General features: G+C 40.5%; 1 protein-coding gene and 1 long non-coding RNA gene across 4 annotated transcripts in view; both read left to right on the top strand.

Moving 5' to 3' along the window:
* The window catches only part of LOC137443853 (uncharacterized), a 115,744-nt gene extending 103,811 nt beyond the window's left edge, over positions 1–11,933 (top strand). The window contains exon 2 of the long non-coding RNA XR_010988004.1: positions 10,983–11,933. This is a non-coding gene — a long non-coding RNA (uncharacterized lncRNA). The remainder of the gene's footprint in view (positions 1–10,982) is intronic.
* Positions 1–11,933, top strand: part of TNFRSF19 (TNF receptor superfamily member 19) — a 67,973-nt gene extending 56,040 nt beyond the window's left edge. For all 3 annotated transcript variants that reach the window (XM_068143938.1, XM_068143929.1, XM_068143948.1), the window contains 5 exons: positions 801–965; positions 2,321–2,446; positions 3,177–3,279; positions 6,626–7,028; positions 8,973–11,933. In XM_068143938.1, the coding sequence (XP_068000039.1) occupies positions 801–965; positions 2,321–2,446; positions 3,177–3,279; positions 6,626–7,019 (788 nt within the window). In that variant the 3' untranslated portion in view covers positions 7,020–7,028; positions 8,973–11,933. The remainder of the gene's footprint in view (positions 1–800; positions 966–2,320; positions 2,447–3,176; positions 3,280–6,625; positions 7,029–8,972) is intronic.
* Positions 11,934–12,275: the final 342 nt, after the last annotated feature.

Genomic DNA, 12,275 nt, shown 5'->3' with positions numbered 1-12,275 from the left:
GGTGTTTAGCACTGTGGTTTAGTGGTGGACTTGGCAGTGCTATGTCAACAGTTAAGGGTCTTTTTCAACCTAAATGATTACATGAGATTAATTTTTAAAGACCATTTGTGACTTAAGGTAGTTTCAATAATTGTATTACATTCTTTTGATCCTTTTTCACTTTCCACATATAAGTTAACAATGTTTGTCAAGGCTTGAAACATTGCTTAGGCAAGTCAATGTGCTGAGTTTCTCCTAGAGATATCAGCTCTGTTAAACTTAACTCTGAATACAAAAAAGGAAAAGCAGCACAACTGAAGTCCTAGGTTTGATCCTAGAAATGACCATAGTGTTGTGGCATGCACAACCAAGTAAAATGCTATCTTTGATAGTGTTTGGACTTCTGTGGGTGTCTCAGTTCCCAGAAATTCTCCTTGTGAAAGGAAGTTCATGTATTTGTGACTCCCTCTAGTGGATTAGCTCTCTCAACTATACACTACGAAATGCTCCATATTAAAATCTTCTGACCTCATGAAGAATTGAGAGGTCTTTATTTTCATGGTGAAGATCTGATTCCATTCATGTGGACAGTCAGAATATGTTTGTACATCTCCACATGTTACCACTCATTTTGCAATATGCTTTTATTTATCGTTTTCTCTTTGTATGTGCAACTTATGTTTATGCATTAGCATCCTCTGATGTTGTTGTTGTTGTTCTTGTGGTGCCAACATCTTCTGTTTCCCAGGTTTTCATTTACATGGCTGTATATTCCCAAAATGTTTTTGGTTTGCCTTAATTTTTACTTAATTTTGTTTCAGGTACCACCAAGGTAAACCTTGTAAAGATTCCGTCAACTGTTTCCAGTCCTCGAGACACTGCTCTAGCAGCTGTTATATGCAGTGCACTTGCAACAGTGCTCCTGGCTCTTCTTATTCTTTGTGTTATCTATTGTAAGAGGCAGTTTATGGAGAAGAAACCAAGCTGTAAGTTTCCAGTTACTTCTAATATTCATTTACCAGTATTAGTTTTGCAAATCCCTCTCTTGGTAAAAAAAAAAAACCAACTGATTTTCTGCAAGTTTAGCATTGAAGTGAATGTGTTGGCAGAAGGCCAAGACTGCATATCTATACATTTTTGCCAGCTCACAGAATCACCAAGGTTGGAAGAGACCTCAAAGATCATCAAGTCCAACCTGTCATCACAGACCTCATGGCTAAACCATGGCACCAAGTGCCACATCCAGTCCCCTCTTGAACACCTCCGGGGACAGTGACTCCACCACCTCCCTGGGCAGCACATTCCAATGGCTAACAACTCTCTCAGTGAAGAACTTTCTCCTCACCTCGAGCCTAAACTTCCCCTGGTGCCACTTGAGACTGTGTCCTCTTGTTCTGGTGCTGGTTGCCCGGGAGAAGAGACCAACCCCCTCCTGGCTACAACCACCCTTCAGGTAGTTGTAGACAGCAATAAGGTCTCCCCTGAGCCTCCTCTTCTCCAGGCTAAACAATCCCAGCTCCCTCAGCCTCTCCTCATAGGGCTTATGCTTGAGGCCTCTCCCCAGCCTTGTTGCCCTTCTCTGGACACATTCACTGAGAATATTCTGTGTACATGTCCAGAAATAATCCAGCTGCATTAACTCTGTGCTGTACTCTGCTAGATGCTGAACAGATAAATGTGGACCATGGAGATCCAAGCTGGGATGTCATTATAGAGTTGCAGTGACAATAGGTACCAGCTTGGAGGATCTGCACATCACATGCCACTGTGAAACAACTTAGCTCATCAAGATAATTAATGTGGTTATTCTACACAGCAGATCTGTCATTAACAATTTTGGTTTGATGGGCATATTCAAGATGAATTAAATGCCCAAGCCAGTTAGATTTATAGAGTTTAAAAAGTAATCTGTAACAGCTCACAAATGTAATTCAGACATTGTTTATAAATAAACATTTTTCTGACCCTTAATTTAAATAAAGCAAAAGTCAAAGGCACTCTAGTTCCCATTTATAATGAAGACTGCTCTCTTTGAGATAATTCAAACAAAATCCCAGTGGCTGAAAGCTGAATGTGAAAATTATCAGATGGAAAATACTGAGAAAACATAATGAAATCATCATCAAAATAAGAGCAGATAACTCCCTACCAGAGGCTGTCATTGAACCAGCTGTCCTAGGGATTGTTACAAAGTGTGTGGTTTGCATTATATGAACCACATGATCATTGTGGATCTTTCAGTTGGAAAATGTATGGAAATACTGTGTAGTTTGACATTTGTGCATTCCATGAAGGCAGGAGGCTCTGAACTTATGTGTGTTTTTATTCATTTTCTCCAAAGGGTCTCTGAGATCACAAGACATTCACTACAATGGCTCTGAATTGTCCTGTTTTGATAGACCTCAGCTTAATGAATATAACCACAGAACTTGCTGCCAGTGCCAGAGGAGCACATCACAGACATGTGGTATGTTAGGTCTACTTAAAAGTGACTTTATGGTATGATGAATGTCCATCTAACACTTGAGTTGCAACATTTAACTGTAACTACAGAGCCAACATTGTCAAAATACCCTTTATCCCTGGCTAAGTTACTCAATAAGTACATAGAATTCCTAAGGAGCTGTTTGGTTATGTTTAACTTCTGTTCTGTTTTCATTCCACTGACCCTTCACTTAAAAAATGTCTTTAAATGTCTGCCTTACATCTTTCTGATAAAAATAGCGCTGCATCTGGCTTAAGTTGATCTAAGGGGTTTACCAGACAGCATCTAAGAACATGATACCAACTATAAAAGACATTAGGACCTGAGCAGTTCAAGTCATTGAGATTTTGTGGAGTGCTATCAAAGCAGATGTATTTATGACATTAACAAATACATAAAAGAGCACAGGCTTAAATGCCTGAGTTAACTCAGAATGTAGTACTCCCTCTCACACCTATCTGATTGAAAAGTAAATGAATTTACAAAGTAGATATTCATGTGTGGCATCTGTATTGCTCCTGGAGGAACAGTGTGTCTTTTATAAGTAGTTCCCTTTCAAAGTAATACATTAAAGAACTCAGTTTTTGCAACAGGAAATCTCTTTCCTCAATCCATATATTATAATGTAACTGGCAAATTAATACTCCAGGCTGAAAGAGTACAGAGACTAAGTTTATACAGAGTTTTAACACTGTTAATTTCTGTTCCTTAGGACCAGTTCACCTGATTCCATCGCTGTGTTGTGATGAAACCTGTAGCATGGAGCACAGCAGTCACAGTTGTGCTTTCCACTCGCAGACTACACTTAATGAAAGGTAACTTAGTTTGCTCAATGTCTGTTCAAATGTTAAATATTTCTTATATAGTCAAATGAAGATACCGTAGCTGTTTGAAATGGAATGAAGGATTTTGAAGAGTAACCTCTCCTGCTGTGGGTTAGCAAGGTGCTGCATAAACCTAGGGTGAAGTGGCATGAGGTTTTCTTTCTTTAGAAGCTCTTGATAACTGTGACGTTTGGAAAAGTAACTATCGCTTAATTTCTACCACATTGTAACTGTTAGTTCCTGCTGATCAGCTGAATAAAAATAGAGTTGGATGGTGACCTTCAGAGTTTCCCTTGCACAGATTGTAACACAGGATGTATTTATTTCTTTTAGCTAGAATTATTTTCCATACAAGGTTTAAATAGGTCTCCTGCTGGTTTGTTTTTATGGTCAAATGTAACTAAAAATGTAAAGGCAGCTTCTCTTCATAGGTATTGTTTATGCAAGGTGACTTAGGAGTGACCTAAGCACAAGATAAAAATGACCTACATTTTGTATAATTATTTGTTCAAATACCAACAAGCTTGAGTCACCCTTTTATACCACCAAGGCTGACAAATGGAGGGTTGTGTGCTTTATGAGGAATCTTTTGGTTAAAGCTTTAAAAATAAATGTTATATCGATGCTATGTGGACATCAAAGATCCTGTGGTTCCTTCCAGTAGAAATAGTTCGCTTCAATTTCCTTTGTCAAAATAGTGTATTTCCTTCAATTGTGGTGCAATGTCCTGACTTTTGGCCTCATCTATTAAAATGCTTTGTGTGTACATCAAAGCTATTAAAGCATCTCGTTCTGGAAGTATGTAAGGCTGCTTAAAATCTGTGACAGGCTGTGTTAATGGAGGATGGGTCTTGTCACACGAATTGTCGCTGTGCATCAGATTTAATATAGCCTAGCCATTACAGTTGTATACATCTGTAGACAATCTTTGGAAATCAGGCTGAAGAGGTGGGCACAAGCCAACCTCATGAGGTTCAACAAGAGCAACTACAGGGTCCTGCGTCTGGGTCGAGGCAATCCCAGGCACAAATACAGGCTGGGCAGTGACTGGCTGGAAAGCAGCCCTGAGGAGAGAGACTTGGGGATGCTGGTGGATGAGAAGCTCAACGTGAGTTCTCAATGTGCACTTGCAGCCCGCAAAGCCAATCAGATCCTGGGCTGCATCAGGAGAAGTGTGGCCAGCAGGTCAAGGGAGGTGATTCTCCCCCTCTACTCAGCCCTGGTGAGACCCCACCTGGAGTCCTGCATCCAGTTGTGGAGCCCCTATTACAAGAGGGATATGGATGTACTGGAACGTGTCCAGAGAAGGGCCATGAGGATGATCAGAGGGCTGGAGCACCTCTCCTATGAGGACAGACTGAAGGAGTTGGGGCTGTTCAGTCTGGAGAAGAGAAGGCTCCGAGGTGCCCTAATTGTGGCCTTCCAGTATCTGAAGGGGGCCTACAAGAAGGCTGGGGAGAGACTTCTCAGGATATCAGGCAGTGATAGGACTAGGGGGGATGGAATGAAGCTGGAGGTGGGGAGATTCAGGCTGGATGTGAGGAGGAAGTTCTTCCCCATGAGAGTGGTGAAACCCTGGAATGGGTTGTCCAGGGAGGTGGTTGAGGCCCCGTCCCTGGAGGTGTTTAAGACCAAGTTGGATGAGGCTCTGGCCAGCCTGATCTAGTGTGGGGTGTCCCTGCCCATGGCAGGGAGGTTGGAACTAGCTGATCCTTGTGGTCCCTTCCAACCCTGACTGATACTACTATGAAACCAAATTGTATTAAAGCCCCCAAATTTATATATTTGGTTTTTACTTTTATATACCAAAATGTTACTGGATTTTCAGCAAAGACCTGTATAGTACACTCAGACCTGTCGGTATCATTGTGCACCTTTGATCCATTTCAGATAGATAATACTCAGTTTCTACTTCCACTTTCTTCCATTTTCCCATAAAATAGAAATAATTCATTTGGGAATTAAAAATCCTTGTCCTTTGTTCAGTAAGGACAAGTGCAGAGTCCTGCATCTGGAGAGGCATAACACTGGTAACCAGTACAGACTAGGGGTCATCCTGCCGGAAAGCAGCTCTGTGGAGAAAGACCTTAGAGTCCTAGTAGACAGCAATGTGCCCTTGTGGCCAAGAGCGCCAACGGCATCCTGGGGTGCATCTACAAAAGTCTGTCCAGCATGTCTAGGAAGGTTCTCTTCCCCCTCTACTCAGCCCTGGTTAGACCACACCAGGAATACTGTGTCCAGTTTTGGGCTCCGCAATTCAAGAGAGACAGGAATCTGATGGAGAGAGACCAGTGGAGAGCTACAAGGATGATTGCAGGACTTGAACATTTCTCCTATGAAAAAAAGACTGAGGGAACTGGGGCTGTTTGGTCTTGAGAAGACTGACAGGGATCTTATCAACATCTATATATATTTGAGGGATGGGTGTCAAGATGAAGGTGATAGTCTTTTTTTGGTGGTGTCCAGTGATAGGACAAAGAACCATAGGTACAAGCTAGAACACAGGAGGTTTCACATCAACATGAGGAGGCACTTCTTTATGGTGAGGGTTACAGAACACTGGAACATGCTGCCCAGAGATGTTGTGGACTCTCTTTCCCTGGAGGCTTCAAAGCTCCCCTGGATGTGTTCCTGTGCAGCCCACATTAGGTGATCCTGCTTTGGGGGTGGAGGAGTTTGACTCAATTATCTCTGGAGGTCCCTTCCAACCCCTAACATTCTGTGAATTCTGTGATTAATATTCCACGTGGAAGAGAATACAAGAAAAATTTGTTTTCACACTTTGCAGGCTAGACAGGCAAACTGAAAAATCTAGAGTGAATGCATGTTCAATATGAAATCAGAGAGGTTGAACGAGTCATCGTGTCCATTCTCTTTTCCCAGTCTGAACTCTATGTCTGTTAGATTCTGCAGTCCTCTCAAACATATTTCTTGCTGCAGTTTAAGCTTGTTACATCTTGATTTTAATGCTCCTATTATGCATTGAGAACAAATTAATTCCTCTTTGTATCTGAACAGTACTATCATGATGATTATCGTGTCTGTTTTTCAGATGATAAACAGCCCCAGCTGTAGTTCATGTTCTCTAAACCTCTCAATTCACAGTGTGAGGGGCTCTAAACATCCTCTTTACCTTTAGTAGTGTTCTCCACTGCTTTCTTCATTTCCAAATGAGAAACAAACTTTTTTGTGCAGGGTACCTCTAGACAGTTAACTTAATATAACCCTGTTAAACTGCCCTGAAATACTAATAGTTATTAATTAATGGCAATAATTACAATATTGATAATGTATTCTGGAATGCTTTTGAACCCATGTGATTTTTATCTTCTTGCAGGGCTTCTGATTCTGTTGGAGAAATGATTCCTGCCTTTCTTGGTTCTCTTTCGCACTCCACCTGTGCAGACATTTCAGATGCTTGGCCTCTGATGCAAAACACAGCTTGCTGTGACAGTGTTTCTTTCTGTGGATCATATTCAGAACTGGCTGCAGGATCTGCAAAACCCTGCACTCCTGAGACTGAAAATCCAGCCACTGTTGAGTTGGATAATAACCACACTCTAAGTGAAGTACTTATTTCAGTGAAGTCTCTTGAAGGGAACAATGCAACCTCCTTTGAAATCCCGAAATGTAGAACATGCATAGTAGGTTCATCACTTCAGAACTCAGTGGCTGCTGAAACCCAGCTGAAGACAAAGCCTAATGAAACAGCAGATGACTCTACAGAGTGATGTAAAGAGGTAAAAAGCATAACTGCAAAGGCTCAAGAATGTATATTCAAGGCCCATAGGGCTAGGGTGAAAAAACCTGTGGGGTTATGTTCTTCCATAGGTTACATCTAGCTATTGCTGAAATAAATTAGAACTGTAAAGAGATCCATCAGTTTCACAGTTTGAAATAATTGACTGAATTTGAAAGGTGTAATTAATCAAACTGTAATATTGAGAGAATGTGAACCAGCCTACAGGGGTAAGTCTCGGCAGTAATCAGGTTGTGGGGTGTTCTCATTACATTTCCACAGAAAAGACAAATGAGTCTAATAGCCTTATGACCAAACTCTTATGTAAAGCTGGTCCCTATTTGTGAGGGGAAGGACTGAGGCTTTGACTTTGCTCATTGTAAACAAAGCTTAAAAGATACGCAAGTGTTAGTCCAAAAATATTTGCAAAGCCTTTTCTGTGAAGTTCCTACAGCAGCAGCTGAAACAGAAGAGAGACTTTCAAATGCTTCCTAAGGCCATTGATACTCCTCTGTCATGAGATAAAACATATTATAAGTTTGACCCGAAAATATAATGTGATCTGTAAAAGTTCAGACAAAATGCAGGTCTGAGGTCAAAATGAGATGAGGAGATAAACACTGTAACCATCACAAAAAGTCACTTTGCTACTGCTTCATCGTCGTATCTATTTTAATATTAGCTGTGGTCTGTAGTTTTAAATGGACATATTCTACTACTGGAAGTGACTTGGAGCAACAATTAGCCAATCTGTGAAAGGATCCCAAAGTATGGCATGTGTACTGCTGTTGTTACTCAAGGGTTGTGCGGGCTGTGGCTGGAAAGCTGCAGTAGCCTCCTGTGCACGTACACAGCGGCAGGAACAGAAGCGGTTGCCACTAATACTAATAATACACCAAATTTAATTAATAAAACTATGCTATCTGTAATTACAAAGATTTTTGGTCATCTGCAGAAATAAAACTACCTTCCTTTGATCCTCTTCCATTTGGTTTGCATGCCATTTTCATACCATTCTTAGAAGTAGAAAGTCATTAAATTTGACAAGATAATAATATAGTCTGAAAATACTGAAGTGCAATAGTTAATTCTTCATGAATCAAGCCCTATTTTTGTAGGTGATGTTTTCAGCAGTGTTTTCCAGATGAAAGGAAACCACAGAATTTCAAAATACCACTATAAAAATGAACTTACATTTCACCCTACTTGCTACCATATATAAATTGTAGATTTTTATGACTGAGTCGTGTGTGTGTGTGTGTGTGTGTGTAGAAATCCCTTCTGTCATCTGTCATTTTAAAACCCTGTATTCTTTAATGGCTTTTTATTGTTCTGTATTAACATGCAGAATTGTGTATCATTCTGAATAAGCAAGATGGTTTCAGTGGTTAAGTTTGGGGTTTTTTTGGGGGGGTTGGATTGGGTTGGGTTTGGTTTGTTGTTCTTTTACTTTAACAAACCTTGCTGATCGATGTTGTACAATTTGTCCCTATTCATACTCCACACTGCAGCATTATATATGCAGCTGTTGAGGGAGACATTTCAGGGACAGGCCTACCTGAGATGCATTCTTGGGCTTAATTCTCACCAACTGCACAAATACAAGAAAATTATGTCCTCTCAGTCTACCTGATTTTCTCCAGTTTGCCCTTCATCTTTCCTATCTTCTTGGAATACTTGGGGAGGATGCTCTTGCAGAACATCCACGGGGCCATAGGTTCATTGTATTGAAAAGTAAATAATAATGTAATCAAACCAGGAGGCTGAACATTTTTATTTCTGTTCACATAAATATAAGAGGATTTAATGACTATTATAACACAAGTATAGTCTTTAGGTGAATGGTTACAACAAGCAGTAAGCATAGCTGTATATTTCTAGTGTTCAGTCAAGTACAGACGTGCACACAGAGTTTATGTAACCGCTGTCTGTCACTTTCTTTTAGGAAGCCAAGCTATTTCACTCAACACTAAAGCTGAACGCTTCCCTGATGCTCCTCTGCTGTTCCTCATCAAGCATAGCCTGGTCTTCAATGTTGCATGGTTTCAATATCAGCTGGAATAAAAGAAAAGAAGAAAAAAAAAGAGGCATCATTTCACACCTTCTGAGCATCTGCATCTGAGCCATAACAGCTGTAAAGTGAAACTTCAAGGTGCATTCTGAGAGAACCATGAAAATGGATTTATTACCTTTTGCATCTCTTTTAACAAGAACAACTTTTTATTCCCTCAGACTCTCAAAAACTCCAGTAGAGTGTATATGTAAATACACCAAGAAATACAAATACTTCAGTGTTTTTAGGTGGCTATCTTCAATACCACTACACTTGTCAGAAGGTGTGAGACATGTCAGTTATTCTGCTTGCAGATTTATGCATGCATTTGGATTTCTTTTTGGCTGGTTCTAATTTTAACTCAGTTTCCTGCTCTTGAAGGACATATAAAAAAATAAGCATTTCTATTTATGCAAGGATCAGCTATTGATCCTCTGAAGCTTTTATTATATATTACATTATAGTCAATAAGCTAGTTGGAGGAGGTAACAGAACTTGCATGTTACAATAGCTATGATTGAAGTCCTCTCCATGCAATCATGACATTTGTGGGAGGGGGCACTGTTTTGTCAAGCATAGCAGGAGATTAGCTATGAATTAGATTTAGTTTCATGAAAGTCAGACACATAGATAGGGAAGTTGTCTTTAATTGGTAGTCTCAGTATTGGAATACAGCACTTGTTATAGCATGTTATTTTTGGGTGTTGAAACAAATGCAATCAAGCTGGCACAGCAAAAACTATAGCAGGTGTGCCATGCAAGTAGTCATGCAATGAGATTATTACTAATATGTTTTAGTAATGCATTCTTTACCAGGGTCCAGCTCTGTGGTCACCTGGCTTATCAATTTAGTTGGTCTTTTCGTTTAGGTCACTCTGCCCTTCTCACTGTAGAGTGTCTGAATTCATTTCTTCCCCCCTACACAATATAAAAATTAATTACTAATATTTTTTAAAGAAAATACCTCTGAACTGAATCCTCAGAGCTGCCTCTATGCCTTTGCCCTCATTGCTCTTAAGATTTTTTTAAATGTTGGTTTTTTTTACTCTTCAGTTAATTCCACCACATCCCATAATACCATTTGTTCTGCAGCCAGCTTTAGCCCTACAATAGTTTTCACTTTTATGAGCAATCCCAGTAGCCTCTACTGATTCATTACACTCTACAGGCTCAAACTTGTCAGTGATGGACTCTAGCAATTATCCTCTAAAGCACACAGTGTGCCTTGACAAAAGCAAAGCAATCAGCAAAACAGATGCAAATTTGCAATAAACCTTACTCATCTTTCCACACGTGGTTTGTGTGGCAATAGGAGTGCTGGGACACTATTCATATTCTATCACACAAAAAGGCTCTTGCTTTGAAGTACCCAGCAGAAGGTTGCACCTGCACAAGAATAGCTAGCTCAAGCCAGTATAGGCAGCCAAACCAGTAAGACACTCCAGATAAAACCAGTGGGATTATTCATGTGTGCAAAAATCATGGATAACACTTACCAAATTCAAACCAAAGAAAGTGAAGAAGTTACAGAAGTTTTGTTGTGTTTTGTTTTTTTAAGCAGGACACTGCCCTGTGTACTTAAGCCCTGTACACAGCACTGGTTAGGCCACACCTTGAGTATTGTGTCCAGTTCTGGGCCCCTCAGTTTAGGAAGGATGTTGACTTGCTGGAACGTGTCCAGAGAAGGGCAACGAAGTTGGTGAGGGGTTTGGAGCACAAGCCCTGTGAGGAGAGACTGAGGGAGCTGGGGTTGCTTAGCCTGTGGAAGGGGAGGCTCAAGGGAGACCTTATTGCTCTCTACAATTACTTGAAGGGAAGTGGTAGACAGGTGGGGGTTGGTCTCTTCTCCCAGGCAACCAGCACCAGAACAAGAGGACACAGTCTCAAGCTGTGCCAGGGGAGGTTCAGACTGGATGTTAGGAAGAAATTCTTCCCAGAGAGAGTGATTGCCCATTGGAATGTGCTGCCCAGGGAGGTGGTGGAGTCACCAGCATTGGAGATGTTCAGGAGGAGACTTGATAGGGTGCTTGGTTGCATGGTTTAGTTGATCAGGTGGTGTTGGATGATGGGTTGGATGCTGATCTTGATGGTCTCTTCCAACCTGGTTTATTCTATTCTACAACCACCATTTGTTCCCTGCAGAATTATACACAGTTACACAGGTAGTAGCATAACTCAGCTAAGTACTTTTGAAGTATATATTCAATAATAGCCTAGAATGATGTCTTTGGATAGTTTCAAGCATTTAAGAAGTGACAAAAGGTTTTCCACTACGTGTGCATGAGAAGGTGTGTGCTTTGTTGTATCTACTTTGTAAATAAATAAATAATCCAATGTTCATTTCAGTCCATGGCAAAATATTCTTAGAACATGCAGAGATTTAATTTTCCATTAATAGCAGTCCTTTAAAAGGCTATGTTCAAAGGTTTTGCCAGCATCTGCCACAGCAAGTATGGTTTTCCCCTTGGGGTTTACACTTTGGATCATTGGTTTTGTCCAGCAACTCTGGAGAACAACACTCATTTATTTAAATGTGTGACAGATAGCTTGAAAGCAAAGTGGGAGGAGAACATTTAAAGAGTGCATTTTAAATATCTGTGTATATTGTGTATATATATTATTTTTTTTTCCTTAATTTAACCAAATTGGTCTTTTTTATATTGCCTGTGGCAAGCAATGTTGTACATGCCAACAGAAACCGTACACTACCGCTGCATTTAGACTGCCCATGTATCATGTCTAGGGACTTGTAGTGCTGTTTTAAATACTCCCTTGAGGAATGTAAATTAAAACCTTGTACAAATTGTTTTGTAATACTTTTTTCTACTTGTCAATAAAATGTTCTGTGAACCACTCGGGGTTTGCTGTCAAATCGATGATAAGATTCAAGACAAAGTTAGGGAGTGGTTTTGTATTGTTTTCCTCCCTAGGTTGTCCAGGGAGGTGGTTGAGGCCCCGTCCCTGGAGGTGTTTAAGACCAGGCTGGATGAGGCTCTGTCCAGCCTGATCTAGTGTGGGGTGTCCCTGCCCATGGCAGGGGGGTTGGAACTAGATGATCCTTGTGGTCCCTTCCAACCCTGAATGAAACTATGAAACTATGAAATTCCATGTTTTAACTGTATTAAAATGATGGTCTAACTTGTTACATCTTGTTCTTCTACTGCCTGCTGTTTAGCAGTAGCATCATTCTTCAGG

The sequence above is a fragment of the Melanerpes formicivorus genome, unplaced genomic scaffold (genome assembly GCF_026170545.1).
Source record: "Melanerpes formicivorus ecotype bairdi unplaced genomic scaffold, bMelFor1.0.p_v2 SCAF_1, whole genome shotgun sequence".
Lineage (NCBI taxonomy): Eukaryota > Metazoa > Chordata > Aves > Piciformes > Picidae > Melanerpes > Melanerpes formicivorus.
Note: the sequence above shows the minus strand (reverse complement) of the source record. Positions and strands in the feature narration are given on the sequence as shown.